Here is a 22,248-nt window from a genome sequence, read left to right as displayed (position 1 = left end):
AAGGCTATCATGATGAGGCTTTCCATGATGAGGCTTTCCAAGAAAGAAAAACTGCTAGACAAAGAGCTGGCTACAATCTTTCATGTGTGATGATTAGAGCCTTATGGCAATGTACTTTGCCCTTTGTAGCAACTAACGTCCTTAGAGGCTCATCAGGCTTTCTGAAATAAAAATGTAAGGTATTGGCCTGGACAGGTCTCAAGAGGTCATCTAGTCCATCCTCCTGCCCCTACATAGCCAGTTGATAGCGAAGTCGTTTAAGTCATTAGTTCAAGTTGCCTGCACTTCTCCCTGTGTCTTCAATTATTTTTAGGCGTATGTCCTGCACATTTTAATAAGCAGTCTTGATTCTGGGTCTGTAAAACAGCACAATTCACTAACACGCCAAGACTTGGCTAATAATTAATCAAGTTGAAAGATGGATAGAGGCGGCTTTTCATTCGTGCACTGTATCTACACACGTGTCATCTCTCTACCCTGCATAGACAAAACCAGAACCTTCAAAAATTAGTAATAAAATACAGTGCTTCCCTGAAAATGTGTCCTGAAAGCTGTAACTCAGCTTGATGAGGTCACTATGCAGAAGTGTTGGTAAATCAAGATAGTTCTGTGCTTGCTCTGGATGACGGTGTCTGACTTGGGCACAGGGTGGGTTAGGTTACAGGTGGTGGCAGTTCAAACATGAGTAAGCAATTCTGCTACACTGAGCAAGCACATCAGATATGCTTCCTCTTTTGGGCAATGGTAGTAGTGGCAGAAGGGAGGGGGGAGAGAGTGGAGGAAGACAGCAGTATGAATTTACGATAATATTCTTCTGAATCTACAGAAGTCTTCCAGTCTCCCTTGAGTTTCAAATCCAGCTCACCTGAGACGTTCTCGTGTAGTCTTCATACAGCCTGTCATATTCTCGGCTTTTTTCTTGGAACTGGGTATTATATTCATGTAATTTCTTTCCCACTGCTTCAATGCTATCCTCTTTTACAACTTGATCCTGGAATGACGAGCAAAAGGAAAGATACTCCATGAAGAAATAATTATATTGCACAGATTTTCAGGATAAAACTACTCAAAAATGCCTAGATAGTTACACGGCAAATGTGACTTCTCTTTCATCAATATGGAGATATAATATACTATATGCATAATATGCAAATCAGGAATTAATGACAAAAAGCAATTTTGCATTGCAAGTGTTCAGCTTTGTACTGAAAATTACATATTTCATCACTAATGAGTGATATTTATTAACATAAGTTTATTTCTTAACAATATATCTGCAATATTTAAAGTTTTAATTCTTTATATGCAAACTGAGGATTTGGTTTTAAACAAAAATATAAATTTTTATACCCACTTTATTTTTTCAAATATTAACAGAGCTGAAGTTTTTAATGACAAATGACAACCCAGTCTGCAGTAATTTATCTGTATTTAAGTGAAACACAAAGAGAATAGACCAAATTACCTGCTGGTACTTAGATACTGGATACAGTAATTTTACATCCAGTTTAGGATTATACTGGGCTAGGGATTCATTCCGGTAGTGGTTTATTAGCTCAACCACAGAGTTGAAAGTTAATGGGTCAGAAAAGCCGTATTTTCCATCTCGATGAAATATTTTGATTAATTTGTTATTTCCTCCTTTCCTGCAAATAAAGTTCGTTGAAAAGTTAGTCATACTTCAAGTACTATTTCCTAAAGAACACTGTATTTTAAATGCAGTATTGCATTTTACTCCCAAGTATTACAGACCTGGTGTAACTAATCTTACCTTAGCGTAAGTGTGTAGTCCCCATGCATTTTGGTTGAAGCATCTCGTACCAAAAAGGTACCATCAGCAGTGTCTCGAAGCTTCTCATTTACTTCTTCTCTAAAATGAAAGCAAAAGTAACCGATCATTTCAGCTACTTCTCCCTCATTTATCCTCTCACTGTGCTCTAAATTCTTCTGTTTTAAAATAAGTAGTTTTTAGAAGCCTTCTTGATCTTCATATTAATATATACAGTTATTTAATAACTTATTTAACATTGCTGGAGAACAACTGGAATATAAAAATGGTATATCCTATGTCCTCTCAGTGCTAGACAAAATTATATTAATGCAAAGGTCTTTCCACTTGTTCATACAAGCCTGCACATTTGGAGCAGCCAGTGCTGGTCTAATGTACCTATATATAGTACAGTTAAAAATGTTGCTAATATATGGCACTTGTTAGTCTGGCTTGTTAACTGTTGTGCCTATAGTCAAGGTTCTGGATGAAAGACAAGACGAAAATACTCATTTCTTGGTGTTGTCCTTTCATGCTAGCATTTCATATAGCTGTCTTAAAGTAACAGAGCAATCATCTCACATACTACATTTTACCTGACTGCCAGTAACTTTTTAGTCATGCTTGGAATAAAACCAACCCTAATATGTTTGTCTTGGAAAATATCCTATAAATGTCTCTTAGAACTTTAATTGTTCTATACTTAAGCATAATACATACACATAGAATAGCCATAGCAAGAACATAAAGGCAAATCTAAGAAATACATGTCTTGAGCTGATTTACCTTGAGATATCCCCCCAGTACCATTCAGCATCTTGTAATGACATGTTGTTATTCATGCCGTTGTTAGTTGCAGTGTTAGGTTTCGGTGGCTTAGGAGGCAGTGCTGCAGATGAAAGGGGGAAAAAAAGTTGATTATAACTCACTGAAAACCTGACTATATATTCCTTGAAATTACACATTATTACATGAATCAGAAAAAAAAAAAAAGAGGGTAGTTACAAAATAGAGTTTTCCATCATTAATAGTCTTCGGAAGACATTAGAGCAATCAAGATATTTTACTGAAAGCAATATAATTCAAGAAGAAAGATGTACTGTTTCAAAAAAGTATGTTACTTTTGCAATAATATATTTTAAGCAAATTATAACACCATACTCATCTCCCCCCGCCCCTGTGAAGAAAGGATTTCAGAAAAAAAAATTCAGAAGTTTGCTTTTACCTTCTTCCACTCAGGTGAATATAAATAATAAAACATGTAAAATTTCTTTTTTATTTTTCTCCTATGTAATGATCTTAGAGGAAAGTTGCTGCTCCCTCATCTAGAAACTGAGTAATAAAAGAAGCAAAGCCACAGTAATACTGTATATTTTAAGAAGAATTGGGTTTTTGTGATCCTCAGCATTCTGTGCGATGATTTGCCAAAAAACCACTTTAAGACACCCATCTGTGACCCAAATATCCCTTGTGTTAATCTTAGTACCCTACAGAATAAATTGTGCTCCAAATGCCAGGACTGATTAAAACCCACATCCCCCTTTTCTCAATGTCAAAGCTGCATATGTATACCAGTGGGTGCCAGAGAAGATACTGCAGCACTCCTGACTTAGTAGCAAGGGGGACTACATTGGAGTCACGATTAAAAATCAATCCAGCTTTTTTAGTTCTCCAGTAAGTACATCATTCCTTATGAACATCCCTGTCCTGTATATCCCGGCTACACAAGATGATGTTTTTAAAGTTGCAATGAATATCAAGATAGCATGATATTTTTACATTTTATGAAAAAATGATGCAATATCAGGTATTCAATTAATATTGCTAGATCTTAGGATTTGTTTTTCCTCAAACAAGCCAAAACAATGACTTGTAATCACTGTTTCAGGAAATAAAAGTGTTATTACAGCATCTCCTTTTAGTCACAGTGTGAAGCAGCGATAGCAAAAATAATAATAAAAGAAATACAAAACTGATATGATATAATGGCAGAACTAGAACCACATCTGACAGAATAAAATCAAAACAGAAGCAGGTCAATTCAGTAAAAATTCAATTAAGTAAGCAGACAGGTATTTCTACAGGTTATGATTCTAATTCCTGTAACCATGCACTAAACCACAATTTAATTTTAATTTATAAAAAATAAGGAAAAAGAAAAACTATTTGTATCAATGACAAAGTAAAGAAATCCTACATATCCACAAAGAATTCTTCAGCAGCTATGTTAAACACCAAAATGAATTAAGTCTTCAATAATAAGACTGCAGTTTTACCTGGCGGATCCATTTCTATGTAAAACATCAAGTCTGTGCCACAATTTATATCTGTCTTAGGATATTCTATATCCAGTTCTTCCATATTCCAAACAGTATTGTACATTTGTATGAGTTTCACTGAGTAAGCTCAGATACAAGAAAAGAGTCAGGCTCTCTTTGTAATGGTGTCTTGGAATTCATTTTAAAACCTATAAGGGGCTGCACTGTAACCTATTACATCATAATCCTCAGCCAATCATGTCAAAATAATGTCACCAGACCACTCCTGTTTCATCATTTTGCTCTACATTAATCTTAAAACAATTTCAGTTTCAGAAGGAATCTACATTTAGCAGAACCGCAATATAAGCCCGGTATTACAAACAAAAGGAGCAAGCAGGCTCTCCTCGCCCACGTTCCCGGATCATTTTCCTGACTTTGCAGCATGGTACAGTCCAACCCTGGCAGGATGACAAAAGGCTGATATGCTGCAGCACGTAGCTCTTACACACAGGCGCACACAACACAGGCACACTCACACACAGCGCAGCTCCCTTTAGAAGTAGGTCGGTCACATCTCAGCTGCATTCTCCTGCTCGGATGCCCGAGGTTTACCATTCGGAAAGCTTTAAAAGGCTTCTGGACCTACTGTACATATTAAAGATGCAGAAGGGAAAAGAGCACGACTCTGTGTGTGTGTGTATCCACTACACATCCATTTTACACGTACATACACACACAGACATCTATATCTCCACATAATGAAAGACGGATTATGTTTTTAAACTGTACAGATTTCTATTATTTTAATGGACACACAGGTCTCATATACTTGATATTATTATATAAAATGTGCTTACTGCAGGGATGTCTTCCCCCCTTATTGTTTTGTAATTAAATACAATTCCAATCGATATAGATTAAATCATTTTGAAATCTAAAACCCAAATATTGTAACCTTACATTCAGCAGACTTGCCTAAACCATGGAAGAAAGTAAAAACTGAGCAAGATCTTGAAGTGATTTTGCTGAACATAAAAAGCCAGTCTCTCAGGACACGAAAAGATTTAGTCTGCCTTTTCACGCTGTTTCTCTACCCTGTTCTCATTCAGATATTTACCAAGTCAGTTGTTTTTAAAAGCAAGAGTCCCTTGTCAGAGACTCCTTCCTCACTTGACTTTATGTCATCAGTATCCTCCTACCATTTGGAAATACTCCTTCTTAACGTCCCCTCATTGCTGACTGTAACTGTCTCAGACTTCTTGGAAGAAACATGCACAGAACAGACTACTAATTCCAGAGCAGAATGCTATGCAAAGCAATGTGAATGCTTTATACTCGCTACAATCTATGGGGGCAGAAAAGCAGATACCAAAAATAACCACAACAAAGAGTAGCTGTAGCAACTATCTGCGCCTACATCATAAGGATTCCTGATGCGGCTGAAATGTGCTCTATCTCACAAATACTCATTAAAAAAATTAACACAATTTATATCCTTCCCGAATATTTCACACGTCTACCCCCGCTCTATGCCCCTCAGCAGCTTACCCCTTTTAGACAAGCATTAACACACAAGAACATGTCTGGAGTACCAACGGTTACAAAAAAATGCACGCTAGTTTGCTTTGTACATTAACAAGCTTAAATTCATTCTAAAGTAGACTCTCCCCTCCCTGTTTAGGTAAACATGCTCCAAAGATTCCTTCCTTTTCCAAAATGAAATAGGATACCTAAAATCATCCCAGACGCAAGTCCAAACACTGAACTTGGAGGTTTAGCCCACCTGCTATCCAAACAGTTGAGTTGCCGAGGTAATTATTTAAATTAGATTATAAAGATTTCCTACAAAGACTACATTGCTGCATTAGGTCTCACGTGGGATCAGTAAGATTTTTTTATTCCGTTGAATAAGGGCTTTCGGAAAAAATTAGTTCTCCAGGGTTTCACTGGTGGCCAAATTCTGGACTGTCCACGCTTGTATAATCAGGTTAGTGCTCAGCTCAGACAAGCCTAGCTTGCAGGCAAGAAAAGACAGGAGGCAGACAGGCAATTCCCCATTCCCAGTATAACATGGAGAGGTACTGAGGTACTTGGCTTTCATTCATGAATCTTAAGACCATGAAAGCTCTACCTGGTAATCAGTTATAGTAAAATACTTCCACGAGGTGATGAAGAAAACGCATACAGAAATTCAAAATCACTTACTTTGTAAATTATGCATCGCAAATGCTCGCCCTTGTAATACAGCCTGAAAATACAATCCAATAACCTGAAAAATTAATTGGTTTCCTCTCACAAAAATCTTGCTTTTTTAAAAAAAAACCCAAACTCCTTTTCCTAGGAAGCTTCTGTGAAGCAATGAAGAAAAAAAAAATTCTGAAAAAGAGATTGCTCTGCTTTCCAACCAATGTTCCATAAAAATCCCTAAAAAAGCCGTAATATGCAGTGAGAAAATCCAAGCCTTCTCTCTCTTCTTAACTGCTTAAAGCTCTGTGCTGTGCAGAAGGTATCCACTTACTCTGGTTCATCATTAAAAAGTGAACCTGACTTTAGTACTGTTAAAAAAAAAAAAGCAACCACCACCCTCGGTAGCTTGCACGTCTCTCTCAGATAAAGATCTCAGTTTCATGATTAACTTGGGCAGGTTCAAATATTTGCTGAGCCAGGGATTTCAGGTGGGGGAGGGGGAGCCAGATTCAAAGTAAAAGTTGTCATCAGCTAACAAGTGGCCAATGCAGGGCTAACTTTCTCATTTTAGCTAAGTAAACGAGAAGACCATTGTAAGAGGCCTTAAAATAGTCTCACTGGCTGCTGAGTGCAGTATTAAAGTCAAGAAAACACCACCAACAGCCAAACACAGGAAGCAGCTAACTAACTTACTGCAGAAAAAAACCAAACCCAAACAACAAACCAGAATCAAAATCTCCCTTGAGAAGAGCTGTACCTCTCAGAGCAGTCCTATGCAAGCAAAATAGCCTGCTTGCAAGCACAGCATTACCTCCTACACACTCACGCTGGACCACAAATACAGGTGCTGCTTGAGGACCCACAGCATGACACTGTGGCATTTTATCCGTTTCCTATAAACTGAAAATAGTAAAAAAACCCACCTGCCCGTATCCATGGTGTTTTCCAGTACATCAGGATTGTTCATTTCTTGGGCAGGAAGGTGAGAAAAGGGACTGTACAGAGAGGGAGCAGTTTAGGTCAAATATATGATTCTATGGTATGTTCCTTGCCTTAGTGTTTGGTGGAGATCAGACTTGCTAAAGGAACAGAGCAGCAACTGAAGAGCCTGCTCCCCTTTGCCTACAGGGGTTAACTGCTTTGCCAGCTATACTTTTACAAAGAAATAAATTCAAAGTGAAAGGAGAAGCAGACCACAAGATTTAATTCAGAGAAAGAAGAAAACAGGATGAATATTTTCCTCCCACTTGTTGGAAACAGTGAGAACCTCTAGTAGCTGTGTTCCTTGAGATCAGCTTGTGCTCCTTATGGTAGTCAAGTGGCATTGAAAAGTTTTCACCTCCCAAACAGTCCACCTACCAAAATCCTCCTATGCTACAAAATACCAAACCCACTTGTACTTATAATGAAATCCCAAATATCTGCAATACATTTTTGATGTTTTACAGTTGATTGATTAGCTTAATCTATAACAATCCCTTGCTTTCTAGTTTTAGCCTTTGCCTACTTGAACAATTGCCAGTTCTATACATAATTTAAAGCAGCACAGTCATAAAGGTACAGCCTACTTCAAATGGAGATGGTAACTTGTGTTTCTGAACTAATGCAACTCCTGACAGTAACTGATATGCCTTCTATTTACTGTTGAAATTATAGGAGGGGTTGACAACACTTCTTGGTTTATAAGGCCACAATAGAGAAGCATGTTCTCAAAGGAGAAAAGACAACCCAAACATGGTTGTTTATAATTTTAAAAAGCACAGGTAGCCCCACAGAGGTAAAAGACAAGGCTTTGTTCCTAAGTCCTTTTTTTTTTTTTTATTCCAGTGCTTTGTGCAAAAATGAGTTCCTAATCATCCTGCGGAATGGAATAAAGTGTCTTGTCAAAAAGCAGAACTGGCATGCACACACCTGCATTTTCATAAAATTGCCCTATCTTAACTTTTATTTAAATTTCAAAACCTTGACTGATGCCCACTGAATCTATAGATTTGTATTTGCAGAAAGTCAGCAGCCTACTACTTTTTTGCAGTCATACTCACAGTGTTCTTCTATCTATAAAGCTATTTTTTCCCTAAAAAAATATGTATGAAGCAGGAAGAGAATGGATTAGGTTTGAGAGGCTTTAATGTGTGTGTTACACTTACTTACATACAAATACAAACACACTTATATATCAATCTCTAAAAATTTCTAATAACTTCGTACAGGTTGTTTCAGTTTTACCAAATACTTTCAATTAGGTATTGAGAAACATAAAGCATAGACTACTGTCAAATCCTGAACCAAGAATTCTTCATTCCTAGGTATGGTGACTAACAAAGCATTTTGCTCTCCATTAAATCAGCTATAAAGCCTGATTTTTATTAGCTTAGAAGGGGAGCCCTCTGCTGGGTGAGGCATGGACGCACAATATCCCTCTCGTGCGGCACCCGCTCTCCCCAGGACAGAATGACTTCTGCACGCTCCAAACCACGCTCGGGGCTGCTGACAGCCCAGCGAAGCCTATGACATGATGCAGAAAAGTCCTGACAAGGGACAGCATGCCTACATATTTGTTTGTGTCCCCAAGACACTACCAACAGGACTGCGGGCTGGGCCTGCCCACGGCAGCAGTCCAGGGAAGCATTGTGTTTGATTCCCAGAGGAGCAGGATCAGCCTTTACACTCCCCTGCTCTGGCTGGGCTGTTATGGTACCATGCTTGTTAAAATTTTGTGCAGTTGATAGCAAAGTGTCTGCATCTCAGCTGCCAGGATTCTCACCCTATCCCCAGCAAGCGAGCAGGTACGTGTAATGCAGTCTCATTACCTCACTCATTCTTAGCTATGACCCCGTGCGTAGTAAAACCTACCTCTTCAGGCTCAAAACTGCAGTATTTCACAGCTTGAGCCATTATTTACAATGCTATTTACAAGCCTGGGAAACAGAAATAAACTGGGATAGACAGTCTAGACAAAGCAGCTCAGCTTGAGTTAGTGTACAGGCCAAGAGAGGCTTCAATTCATCTCTACAGGACGGCAGCTCCTTCCCACTGCTGCAGTAGCTCTTCCTCTGCCCTCAATGCCACCAACCCTGTCTGCCACCACCTCCCCACATCCCCTCCCTCTCTGCCACATCCTCCTGCCTCTTTGCCTTTCTGCGATACGACACACCTTAATCTCACACACCCGAAGCCACTCCACGCCCCTGAACACCCCCCGACCCTAAGAGGATCCCCATCTCCCTGCGTTCCCCCCCAAAAATCACCTCCCAATTCTCCCATCACCCCACTTTCCTCTGCACGACCTGTCTTCATGGCTACCAGCTGCAAACCGACAACACTGCCCCAAGCATCCACCGGGCCCCATGGATGGCTCTGGGACCCGCATCCAGGGCTGGCATCCTCCAGGTGGGAAAGCCAGGAGCTTTTAGGGTCCTTGAAAATGAACTGGAAAAAACACCCAGTCTTCTATGCCTACAAATATAGCCCATTTTTCAATATTTACCTCTAAAAGCACACATGCCTTCACACCTCTGTAGGATGCGTGAGACTCTGAGACATAAGCAGCACTGTCACAATTAAGATATTTTTCTCTAATACTACTGTTTTGAATGGCATATTAAGAGACATGCACTTCATTTCTGACTGTAAATCAGCTTTACTCTTTAAATTAAAGCCTGTGTGGCTGTCCATCAAGTTGGGGTGTTAAAACAGGATGCTAAATCACCTGCTTGCCCACTAACACCATCTTTTGGCTCTCCTATTTATAAACTAAAAGAATGAGACAGGAATCAGAAAATGGATCCGGTTACCAATTATTCAAAACGCCAACCATTTGTAAATGAAATCACAGAATTGTCCAAGTTGGATTTCTCTAATCTTACTTCTCCTGCAACATTACTTTGTCTTCACCTGCTACACGCATAGGTACAACAGGTATTTTAACTTTAGTACTTCAACTTTTGTGGAGGGCTAAGCATTATTCTAATTCACAAACTAAACTGCATAGTTTGCTGTTGAACACTCTGTCAGAGAAAAAAAAAAAAAAAAATCAGTCCAAAGTTGTTCTGTGACAGAAAAATCAAGTAATGGCCTTGGAGTAACCTGTTTTTATATTACGGTGTGCAAAGCATCACTTCAGCTTTAAGATGTCCAATTAAAGATACCAAATTTAAGATACTAATTTTAAGATATATTAAGATATAAGGTCCAATTGCATACTTTCTGTTGCTCTAGGGCATGAAGGATAAATAGTGGGTTATGCGATAAGAAAAAGCCCCACAGTTGTGCAAAGATGTCCTCCCTATTCAGATCATTTATCTCCAACACTATATTTAATGTATCTACGTACTGCGTAAGATACCACTAAAACCTCAAGCACAGCTCATTTTAGACCGAATGTTTTCATCCAGGCCTGAGAATAACAGAAAGAACAAAGAAAGGAAGAAGCTATCGCTCCAGCTTGTGAAAAACAGAAGAAACCTGGCAGCATTGGCTTTTCCATTATCGCTTAGTTGTCATTACATTATTTTCAACAAGTAAGATTCTTTCTACTTAAAACCTCTTAACTTCTGCACTTTTAAAATTCTATTCTAGATTGTAATTCTCAGAACACTTATATGACAAATAAGTTATCTTTTATAGGAATCTTCCTTTTATTACAATGTCTCTAAACAATTTTTATGGAAACTCAAGCTACTACAAGCAATAATCTTGAAGATGATAATTCTGAAAAAAACCCACATCTTGGAGTCTTTTATGAGAACTATAAAAACAAAGCACTTCAGATGATCAGGTCACTGAATGATTTTGGTGTGGAAAACAGTCTTGTGTCCTAATCCTGTAAACTTACATAACATTCTATTAAGACTCAACTTTTGAAAATTATTCAAGCACTTCACAGGCTGAAGAGCAGAAGCTAGCTAACCATAGACTCCAAAACTTGAAAACTGGTATCTGAGGTTTTTTCCAGCATATTAATAGATGTGCAAATGTTTTACTAAAAAACATTCCACTGCCCAGGATGGGCCTTGCAACGCACAGGGAAGGAGTTTTATTTTTGTAACAGATCATATGAAAAAATCCCAGGAGGACCCTCAAAATAAAACTGTTGCATTATGAAATATTAATTAATGCAGAAGCAATATTAAAAACAAGCAGATGTTTGATTATAATTATTAATGTCGTGTCAAGCCCTACAAATCTGATGGATACAGCCACATTTCTTCAAGCGCCCTAATGATACTCTCAAGATGACTAGACTCCTTGTCTTCATTAGTAGTTCTAACATCAACACCTTTCACTTTTATACTTTTCTCACATGAAGCAACTCAGGACGGTACGCAAGCAAGTGATCTCTTAAGCGCAACGTAAGAAACTCTCACTGCTGGCCCTACCTTTGTAACCTCCAAATCAGTGCCTGCAACCATATAAATTTACATACTTTAAAGCATTTGCAAACATGTAATTTCAAAAAATGCTATTAGCAAACACTTTAGAGTATTAGAGGGTTCAATAATGTATTTTGCTTTTTAAGGCTTATAATAGATGGTAAAGAAAATAATTCTTTAACAATTAGCAGTTATTTGCTGATTCTTAGTAAAATAGGACAAATAGTCATTAAAATTTTGGACTCTCGTGGCTGTTATAAAGTATTAGAAAGAAAAATACACAGTAGTTCTGGAAATACTTGCTTAACTATTTTGACAAAATTGAACAAAACCAAGTAGGTATAAACTAGCTGAAAAAAGATGTACACTAAATGTTAGGGAAAGGTTCCTAACTAATTGAGCTGGCAAGGTTGGAAAAGCCTTCTAATCAAAGCAGTAGGGACACAAATGTTAGCCATTTTAAATTAATCTTCATTAGTTGATGAAGGGGATTATACAATGCGCCTACCTGAAATACGAGAAATAAGGCATTTTTCTGCTCCCGTTTTTCTGCTGCTGTGTTCTAGCTCTTCAAATCTTAAGCAGCGCTACAAATCCTACTGCCATGAACTTTACCTTGTACTTTGAATACAGAGGCAGGAATGAGGTGTAAAAGGAATTACTTTAAGTTAACATCTGAAGTCCCTCTGCATTAATAATTTCTTTTGCGCATAGTTAGCAACTCTACCTTGTTCCTACCAAATATCTGATTTTAAACTGGGGATTTTTGCATAAATTAGAGGTGGGTTTTACTCTTTGTTGACTAAATTAGATGCTAACTCACAGAATCAATACAAATGTAATCGGACTTTCCTGAATGGGGTTTTAATATTTTCTGCGTTTTTTATTGATATTGATAAATAATCTTTTGAGTCTCTGGATTAAAAAATACATATATGTAAATAGAGGGGGAAATCTTACTTTCTTCCAATGACCTCTATGAGGTATTGTATTGTACTTCTAACAAAATTTGGCTGGGAGTAAAGTGAAAGTTAAATAAAATCTCCAGAATTAACCCCACCACCATCATCACTATATGATATGCATTCTATTGGTTTACAGGTCTTAGAAATTCAGAAATTCCTATTCACTGTTTACTGAAAAATAAATGAAAGTTCTAAGGCTGTATAAACAATGGATGCAAAAGGGACTTTAATGAAAAAGACAATTCCGTATAAAGCAAACCTTGCATACCACTATAGAACATACAAAAACCTTCTACTTAGTTCTGCAAGTATGCATTTTTGCATTAAGCTTGATTAAAAAAAAAAAAAGAGCATTTACTGTACTTTAGTTGAACTTTAATATTTAAGAAAACAATGGTATATAATTTTTAAAATTAAAAATATTTTTTTACCTGGTACAGGCTGTCTCTCGTTCCATTCACTTGTGATTAAAACCTCCAGGATTTTTATGTGGTGTTCGGTATTATCAGAGCTGCAAGAGATGGATTAGGCTGTAAGAACTAGGAAAAATGCAAAAGAATTACTCAAAAAACACTGAAAAAAATTTACAACAATGCCCTCCACATTAGAAGTAAAGTCAGGAAGTTAATTCATTAAACTTACTTTTATATATAACTAACCCATATCTACAGTACAAAATATAATAAAGATGACCCACGTACCTTGCTATCTGGAATTTGAAAAGCAGAGGGCTGAAAATTTCAGCCAGAGACCTTGCATTCAGGAGATTTTTGCTGGAGGCTTGACAAACTCTGAGGAAATGTTTGAGCAAATACTGGAGAGTGAGGCAATACTGGGGAGGTATATTTGGGGATCTGATGAGTTTCTTCAGCAACTGAGCATATTCCTCTGAGCTCTGCACTTCTGCAAGCAAACATCAGCACATGAACAAGTGAAATGAAGCTATATATTACTCCATTGGAAGCATCTTTTGCAGAAAAAAAATTAAAATTCTGTACTTCATTAGTGCCTTAAGACTTCTTTCTTCTTTTGAAAAAAGTGAAATGCTCAGCGAAGAGCAAAGAACAAGTATTTAAAAGTTGAACGGAAACAGGTATGCATTTTGGTAAAAACCACAACGTGTTCAGAGTGTACTGGTAGAAGTCTGTCTTGTGTTTGGTGTCACACGATTGGGTAATTCTGAGATGCACTAGATAAGTCTCACAGATGCTGTTCTAACTTTGAAGGTTACCAGTAACAATATCCTGTCCTGAGATATATAACAGTATACTCAGCCCACGCGCTGAAAGCCTGTAAGCTGTACTTGTTTGAAATGACCACTGTAGATGATGAATCTTACATGCGTGTATTTCTCACTTCATAATCTGCACCTCCCAACGTACTGCAGAACACCATGACCTCTAATACATCTACTTTGTCAGCACTGATAAAAAGTTAAAGATTAGCTTTCTGCATACAGATAAGTCCTTGATTTTTCCTCCCAGTTTTTCTATAGTCATTCTACATACTAAAATGTGTTATCCTTTATATTTTGCATTATGTCTACCTGAATTGGTAACTAAATAATGCATATCTAGAGCTGAATTGAAACAGCTTTCATCAAAAGTAGTGAAGGTATATATGTTTTCTGAGAAGCTGCCAGGTTTTGCAGAATCTTCCCTGTTCCATGGGTGACAGCTGGACCAGCAGATATTCAGAATCCTAATAACAGCTTTTTTGTCTGACATTTGAAACAATGTGATCTTCATACCTTGAGCTACAGAAATCATGTCACTGTAAACAGCTGCTGGAATGATGGGATTTGGCAGGTCCAGGAGGTACCTCTTGAGAGCATCTGACAAAGTATGCACATCAAATGTCTCTAAATCCAACGAAGAGGCATCTAAAGTTTTTTCAATGTACTTTTTTTATATTAGAAACTGGAAGAAATATACAGGCTCATGATATTAGGGATTTATATATTACTGCTAATTTATATCTGGTTTATGGGGAACAACTCATAAGAAAGAATGTAAGACATCAAGAGAGAAGATGAAGAGAGAGATGAAGAACATACAGTGCTCAACACCATGCCCAGGCCTTTGGCATCTGATGAACCAAATGGCTTTCACAGCTGTGTGTGGCCTTCTGTCATATACAGTGGAGGGCTGAACTCTGCATAACAGTAGTGACTTGCTGCACATCGGCAATGTTATGGAACATCACAATATTTTTAACAGGTCTCTGTTTTAACTGTAAATATTTTGTGTAAGAAGTAATTTCAGTGTTTGGGCAAATGCAGCTTCTCTACTGGTAGCTACTTCTGTTATGACTGGAAGTTTGATTAACAAGTTGGGGCTCCAGGTCTGTAAATATTTATGTGAGTAAGTCGAAACAAATATGCACGTGCAGATCTGGGTGGCTGGTGTTTTATGCAGCTGTTAGGATTTGTCTTGTAAAACCTGATATCCTTCCAGGGTAGTTATGACTTGGGCTAAGGTTTGGGAGTGTTTGGGAGTGACTACTTGTCAGCATTGAAGCAAGGAATATCAGTAGCAAAAATAAAAATAGGAAAATACAGAAATGCTTACTTAGTGCTAGCAAGATTAGGCTTCATCTTAAAACATAAAAATCTGTGCACTAAAGTCCTAAGTGTTTACAGAAAGATACATATTTGGTACAAGAATTTAGAGGTATTAATACTGACCAACTTTCTAGGCTAGCCAAGTCCGCAGTAAAATAACTCTTGAACTTATTTGGCCAGTTTAAATCAAATTCAACAAGGAGGTAGTGCAATCAGATACACTGTGTGTCTACAGGTACCGTAAAAAAAGGCAGCCAAGAGGGAGTAGTGAGAAGCTTAGTGCTCCTCCACCTCCCTTCTGTTTTCCCTAAAGGAAAGCTTGCAGTATGAGCTCAATTCTCATCAGACACCAAAGAATTTGCATGAGAAAAAAGACATCATGAATGGCTCAGATGATAAAAACTTGCAGTGTGGGTATGAATTCTACAAGAGCAATTATGTGCAGAGAATCCAACCCAAAATTCATAAGAAATAGTTTTCATTAGTTTTGTTGCTCACAGGATGTTTTTTATTTCATCAGCCAAGTTAAATCCTGGTTCTTTCAGTGTTGACCTATTCACTGAAGTATACCCCAAAGTATGATAATGAATATATGAGTAAGAATAAACTTGTGGTACTCTGCAACTCATTGGGTATAATGTCATAAACAGACCTGAACTATTCTATCTGCTGAGCTCGCCAGATGCAAGTCAGCTTTGATTTTGGAACTAGATAGCACTGTGTTGAAGCTAACAGGCAGTTATCCAATTAATACGGAGAGCATTTTAACCATATGCAGAAGAGCACACTAATGCAGTTCACAACTTTGAGACCAAAGTTGACTTTGCTCTCTGAATTAGCACTGCGTTAATTCAAATGGTGTAGGCAGAGATGAGATCTGTCTGTATCTGTGTATCTGGATACCCACTGCACCAGCTCTGTCCTGGAAGATTTTGATCCTATCTTAAAGAGAACTCAGACAGAGATACTGCTACTAAAGGGTAAAGTCCTGTTTTCTTTTCTCAAACCTAATGACATTTTAAATAAGAATACATGTAAACCACAAATTCTTGATCTCAGGAGATAGAGGAACCTTTCATAAAAGTACACCTCAGTTTAGAACTTAAAAAGGGATTCAGATAAATTAAGAGATACATTCATATTGGTGCCATAGAAAATCTGTATTTATCTGGCCTGAAAAATGTAATTACAATACTAAAAATACAGCTTACACTGCTTGCACCACGTGCATATCTCCTCTCCCTGTTTGCATTCACATACTTCTTCACTCCCACCACAATCAGCAGAGGACAGGACGCTCTTTTGATTTGAAGGAACAGACAACACATAGTATCATCTCTTGGTCATATTTGCAATTACTAAAAATGAAGAGAGTTAATTTGCAGTTTGCTTCCTTTGTCCCTTTGGCCTCATGGCATGTAACCAGTTTCATTTTCTAGCCCTTCTATTTTTGTCCTTTTTTATGTAAGTGGCAGCTCACACCCTACATTGCACCCCAGCTGGCAAAGCATCGTCAAGCACTCCTCCTACAATAGCCCCTGACCTCTCATACTGCAACTGAGTGTTGCCATGCCAGTATATTCTGGCCTGAAGGAGAAATAAAGATCACCAAAAAGGGAAGGAAATACATTTCAGGAAATTTGAATGGGTATGTGGTGTTAGTGGTGTAGCTGCATTTTACTGTCCAAAACCTGAGAACCCAGCCTACTGCAGCAGCATTAATTCAACACTTTCTCCCTTCCAGCATCATCTCTGTAGTAGGCAGGGAAAGTGCAACTATCAGCTCCCCACGCACTGGACCAAAAAAATGCACACAGAGAACTGTATGTAAACAAATGGCCATTTGTTTACAAAACAATAACCTGCAGCCTTACTGGAATAGTGTATCTTTATCTTGCTTCTGAACAAAACACCTTGTTATTCTCTGTACAGCTAGACTCTCAGTCCTTAAACAAGCAAGTGACCAAGATATGCTTAAAATAATTATTCTTGGGAAAAAAACACACAGTGGAGCCATGAAAAAAAGACAACCTGTAAAAGTGACAAATACCTTTTATATTAAGTGTAAAAGTTAGAAAACTTTTAAACTTATATTTGTCTTTTTAGTATTATATTATTCAGACCAGCACATATATATAAGCTGAGTAGGGGAGCAAAGAAAAGAGGAGCAGCTTGTCCACAAAATCTGTCTAGTGCTTTAAGGAAGACCTGTACTTACCACATTCAAGAATTTGTCTTAATTCTGCTGAGCTGCTTGAGCCTTGTGTTCCATACAAAGTTGAGCACTCCAGACCTTCAAAACAAAATCGATGGGATACATTAATATTCTAGTGACTGTTGCCATGACACAACATACTTCTGTTTTCTTCAAACAAGTACTTGCAGTATAAATTAGCAACATTCTCCCACCACCATCCACCTACCACACTATGGAATGCGATTGCTTTTTAAGGCTGTAAGACACCTCTTTGTACATGCAAACTGCTATCTGCAGAAAGAGCTGGCCAAGGAAGATCAGAGATGCCAGCAGTCTCTCATATTCTGTACAACTCTCCACGGGCTGACTGTAGAAAGCCAGGACTAGGAAACAGATTCACATACCCCAGAGAAGAAAACACGTTGCAGGATCAACATGGGAGCTGGATCTTGCTTTACATTCTACATGACAGCTGGAAACACCATGTCTTTCAGGTTGATAAGAAGTGAGCAATCTGACACAGGCCACCCCACAGGAATGGGACATGGACATGACAAAAGTTCTGACACATCCTAATTAGCTTTAAAGATTTAATTGAGACTTCTAAGTTACAAGTGTGTCTAACTTTTGGCACCCTATGCAGTCAACAGAGACAGAGAGCTCATTCTATGGGACGGGTAACCTTTAGGTCACCTTTGACTATCCATAGAGCCCAAAATCTCACAGTGTATGTAAGGTGAGTGTCACATCACTGGTGTGAGAGAAAATGCCTGTATATGTTACATTATATATCTGATAATCCACCTGAATAAAAGACACAAATACAGTGTTCTCACGTGAAAGATACTGTTTTCAACTTCCCTACTTCAGTGAAAATAGAGAAGACACAAGAAAACAGACCACACCCAGGGACACAGAGCACCAACGATTTGATAGTACCAGTGGTGTTTCCTGGAAGCAGTAGTTGCTTATGCAATACTAAATACTGGCCCTTCTCATTGATGTTCGCAAGCTCTTACGAATTCAGAAAAGGCTTATGCTCTCTTAAAGAGTCATAGCAGTATGTGAGAACCTATGTCCCCAAGGACAGAAGCCTGAGTCTGATCAGAATACCACTTTTCCTCTTGCACCCAGGCTGTAAAGCCACTGAATGAGCAGGACCCACTAAGCTGCTCCTTACCTTACCAGGACTATGAAGGTGACATAAGAGGAGAAGCCAGGAGGAGACAAATTGAGCAAAGGAGGCAAGACATAGTAGACAAAAGGGGAAAGTCTCAAAATGATGGACAGTCATCAACACAGGAAAGCAGGACAGCAGAAAGCCATCAAAGTAACGCTGGCTCTGCATACAGCAGCAATAAAGAATTGGCTCCTGAAGCATAAAAACCGTTCTTGTAACTTTTTCATATTTAATTCTCTTTTTTCTTCCAGCTTTGGGCAAAACATTACTTGTTTGGCTGTGTATCCAATTAAATTTTATGATGGCGTTTCCATAACCAACTTAAGGTGCTTATCGGTTAGAAAACACAAAGCAATACCAAAATCTTCTCCTTTGCTTTCAATAACACTTATATTAGTTGAGTTATTAAATGTCATTTGAGGTAAACTACAGTCCAAGCATCCTCTACTGAGTGGAAACCAATGCAACAAACCTTAAATGAGATTATTTCATATCTGTTGAGTAATGTGATGCACTAGCAGCATCACACTAGCACACGGGGAGACGCCAGCTCTGGAGCTGATTCTGCAGTCTTGGCTCACGTAAGTAACAAAAGCCTCAGTAGATCGTTCTTCAGCTTACCTTTCTTTTCAATTGTCTCTACTATCTTGATAAGAATTGGTGGAGCAACATCAGGAGGTGAAAACTGCTCTGTAAGATCTGGAAGTGAAAAAGCTGTAAAAGAAAAAGAAGACAAATAAGCCAAGCTGCAGGTGAATGTAATTTCTGTTTATGAAAGTCATGACACGTAATGCAAGCGGTTAATTTTTAAGTATGGAACAAACATCCACTTGTCAGGCCTAAATGAGAACGCTCCACAAGTAATGAGAAAGCAGAATAAAAATGATGACAATTGCATTTTCATAGCATTTTCTTTTAGGGACCTCAGTCAGTCCTAGAATCACTCTCCATATTGCCTAGGAAAATACAATAAAAGTTTGCAGTTTATGGATGGGCAGAAATACAATGCAAAGAAGAAAAAAAAAATTTTTGGTCTGAAACATTTACATCCAGTGTGTACCAGATGAGGGAGCTAAACACATCACCATCTGGAGTTGCTGATCCCCTGGGTAAAACTGACTTACAAAGGCCTGAAAGAGCAGTAGAAACAAGTATTTCACACTCATACAAAAGTTCAATAACTTCTGTTTGCTTTCAATTTTCAAGCATAATACTATTAACAGTATATTTTTCTTGAAGCAAGAATTTCATTTTCTACAATGACTTGTTAAGAATAAATAGAGCTATAATCAGAAAGGAACATTTTGCAGATTCAAACTAACCTGCATACAGATTTTATACCAAATCAGTTTTCATGCAATCCAGTTTCTTCATGGAAAGAACATACTGTATAAAGGAATGTTCTGGCTCTGTGATGTGAGGGATGATCTACCTCTAAACGCACTATTTTTGCCAAAAGAGTAATTCAAAAGTTTTAGAGCAGTCCTGTTTAACTCTTGCAAAGCAAGAACGTTTACATAAAGATCTCATTAAACCAGTGCCAGAAACATCTGGCATAGCTTGATGGATTATGATTGATAACAAAGCTTAACCACTGAAGTAAAAGTTGCCAGTTGCCTAAGTGATGGCAATCTCTGCCTGATTAAATTCACCATGGACAAATAGAGAGCAATTCTTGAACACACATTCACATATGTGCCTGTGTGCATATGTATACACACATGCACGTGCATGGACACACGGTATTTCTAGAAACTGAACAAAATTATGAGGGCAACTAAGTAGAAGGAAAAAAAAAAGAAAAAAACACAACAGCAAAATATGAATAGAGATTTTTTAATGAAAAACTTAGAGATAGACAACAACTTCTATATACCACCACTAAGAAAGCAGACAATTTTGGCTGAGAATTCACCCTATTTTGGAAGCAACATTTGTATAAATTTCTGAAAATGCAAACAAGTTAAAAGTGGTGAGACAGCAAGGAAGGCTCAGGAAAAGTTTGGAAATGCAGAAAACTGAGGAGAGAAATGAAAGACAATAAATAATAATTATTTACAAACTAGTAATGGAAGTGGGAGCATACTGGGACACTGAGACAAGTCCCTCACAAAAAGAAGCAGAATGATGATATGATAATGATGGAATAGTTTCCAGTCCATTCATAACTAAGAAGGACATTAGAAAAACATCTGTTAGTCATAACAGTTTAACTTAGGAGGCCCAGAAAATGAGCATTCAGGAGTCCCAAAAGAGTTGCCTAAGCAGATCTCTGGCCTGCTTATGTTACTTTTTAATGACTCGTGGAAAATCAGAGCAATTCCTGGGGATCAAATGAGTTCTAATGCCCAATTCGCACTCTGAAAGAACAAGTAAGATGACTGCACACTAGTTATATTATCAGTCCTAGGCAAAATAAAGGAAAATGTGATACTAGACTCATACAATAAAGCAATAAAAGACAGCACTCTAACTAAGGATTGTCTGCATAGCTTTTTAGACAATAGATTCTGTTAAAAGCCACACTACTTCCTTCCTTGGTGGCAGCTTAGTTAGCTGAAAAATGCAAATGAGTAGACATAGTAAACTCTAAAGTTTTGTCAGATAGTTGACTTAGTATAACACTGTGATTAAAAGCTAAACTTAAAGAAAGCATGTTAACACAGAACAATCTATTCAGGGAAGGAATGGACTTTCCATCTCTTTACATCTTCAAACAACTTTGAGGTTTCACCTGGAACACCTCTTTTAGCTTAACATCATATCTGCTTTATCAAACACAAGTTAGGCTCAAATAGAAGATGCAGCACTCCAAGCAGCTTCTGCTGAGGAATGCTGAAATACAGACCACTTGATTTGTAATATTCAGATCAAATAGTTCCTTTTGACCGCAAATTACAAATCTATCTCATGATGAGGGCAAATCTATTGAAAGAATAAATGAAAGATCAGCTCAGGGTCACATCAAAGGATATGCTATGAAAACACTCAAATTATGAGATACTAATAAGACTCACAGAATGCTAAGGGCATAAAATGCATCCCATACATGGTAGCAAAGGAGGAACAGCTTTTAAGAATGGAGTTTACACACTTTTCTGCTCCCTTAGGTAGCTAGTTACATTGAGTACTTTTGTCCTCCTTGCATAACAGCAATGAAATTGCATCATCTCTGAACAAAGATGCTCATCTTGTAATTCCAGCTGGATGCATCATGCAGCAAGAGTCATCAGTCTAAACTGAAACTGGGGAAAGACAGGAGAGATGAAGAAGGAAAAATAGAGGATGGAAGTCAAACCTGAGAAACATTTGAAACACTTCAGGTCACAGCTTGGCAGTTCAGGGATGGTCCGTACAGGCTACTGAGCAGCAGAGACAAGTATGCTTTCTCACATTAACCAAACTGTGACTTGAAATGATGACAAGATACACTCCAAATACCTATAAACAAGGTGTATTTAGAAAAATAATGTAATTTCCCACTAGATTTAGATTTTCTACACGGGGGATAGGAGTCCAGGCAAAGCAAAAACGAGAACCCAATGTCAGGGGAAGACCAGTTCATGGGAAAAAGCCCTTGCAGGGTGAAGAAAGACACTACAGAAAACTGTCTGTCTCCATGGGACATAAGGAATGGGGTGAATGTAGACCTTACCCAGATTACCTAAACAGAGAGTGCCTCTTAACCTACCTGACGCTCCATGCTTTTCATCTACACTTTAAGCAGGATCTTAGCTTATAAACTATGTTTGCAT

At 38.0% G+C, this 22,248-nt stretch overlaps 1 protein-coding gene across 3 annotated transcripts in view; it reads right to left on the bottom strand.

Moving 5' to 3' along the window:
• The window catches only part of PIK3R1 (phosphoinositide-3-kinase, regulatory subunit 1 (alpha)), a 52,202-nt gene that overhangs the window by 4,545 nt on the left and 25,409 nt on the right, over positions 1-22,248 (bottom strand). Inside the window, exons 2-10 of one of the 3 annotated variants that reach the window (XM_009884231.1) lie at positions 19,115-19,207; positions 17,335-17,409; positions 14,304-14,435; positions 13,255-13,456; positions 12,985-13,064; positions 2,555-2,657; positions 1,772-1,870; positions 1,466-1,646; positions 866-991 (exon numbers count right to left, since the gene is read on the bottom strand). In XM_009884231.1, coding sequence (XP_009882533.1) covers positions 866-991; positions 1,466-1,646; positions 1,772-1,870; positions 2,555-2,657; positions 12,985-13,064; positions 13,255-13,456; positions 14,304-14,435; positions 17,335-17,409; positions 19,115-19,207 — 1,091 coding nt within the window. Of the gene's footprint in view, positions 1-865; positions 992-1,465; positions 1,647-1,771; positions 1,871-2,554; positions 2,658-4,044; positions 4,151-6,234; positions 6,251-12,984; positions 13,065-13,254; positions 13,457-14,303; positions 14,436-17,334; positions 17,410-19,114; positions 19,208-22,248 lie in introns of those variants that run through there. The other 2 variants (XM_009884233.1, XM_009884232.1) reach the window with 2 other exon arrangements.

This window comes from Charadrius vociferus, unplaced genomic scaffold, assembly GCF_000708025.1.
Source record: "Charadrius vociferus isolate BGI_N301 unplaced genomic scaffold, ASM70802v2 scaffold183, whole genome shotgun sequence".
Taxonomy (NCBI): Eukaryota; Metazoa; Chordata; class Aves; order Charadriiformes; family Charadriidae; genus Charadrius; species Charadrius vociferus.
Note: the sequence above shows the minus strand (reverse complement) of the source record. Positions and strands in the feature narration are given on the sequence as shown.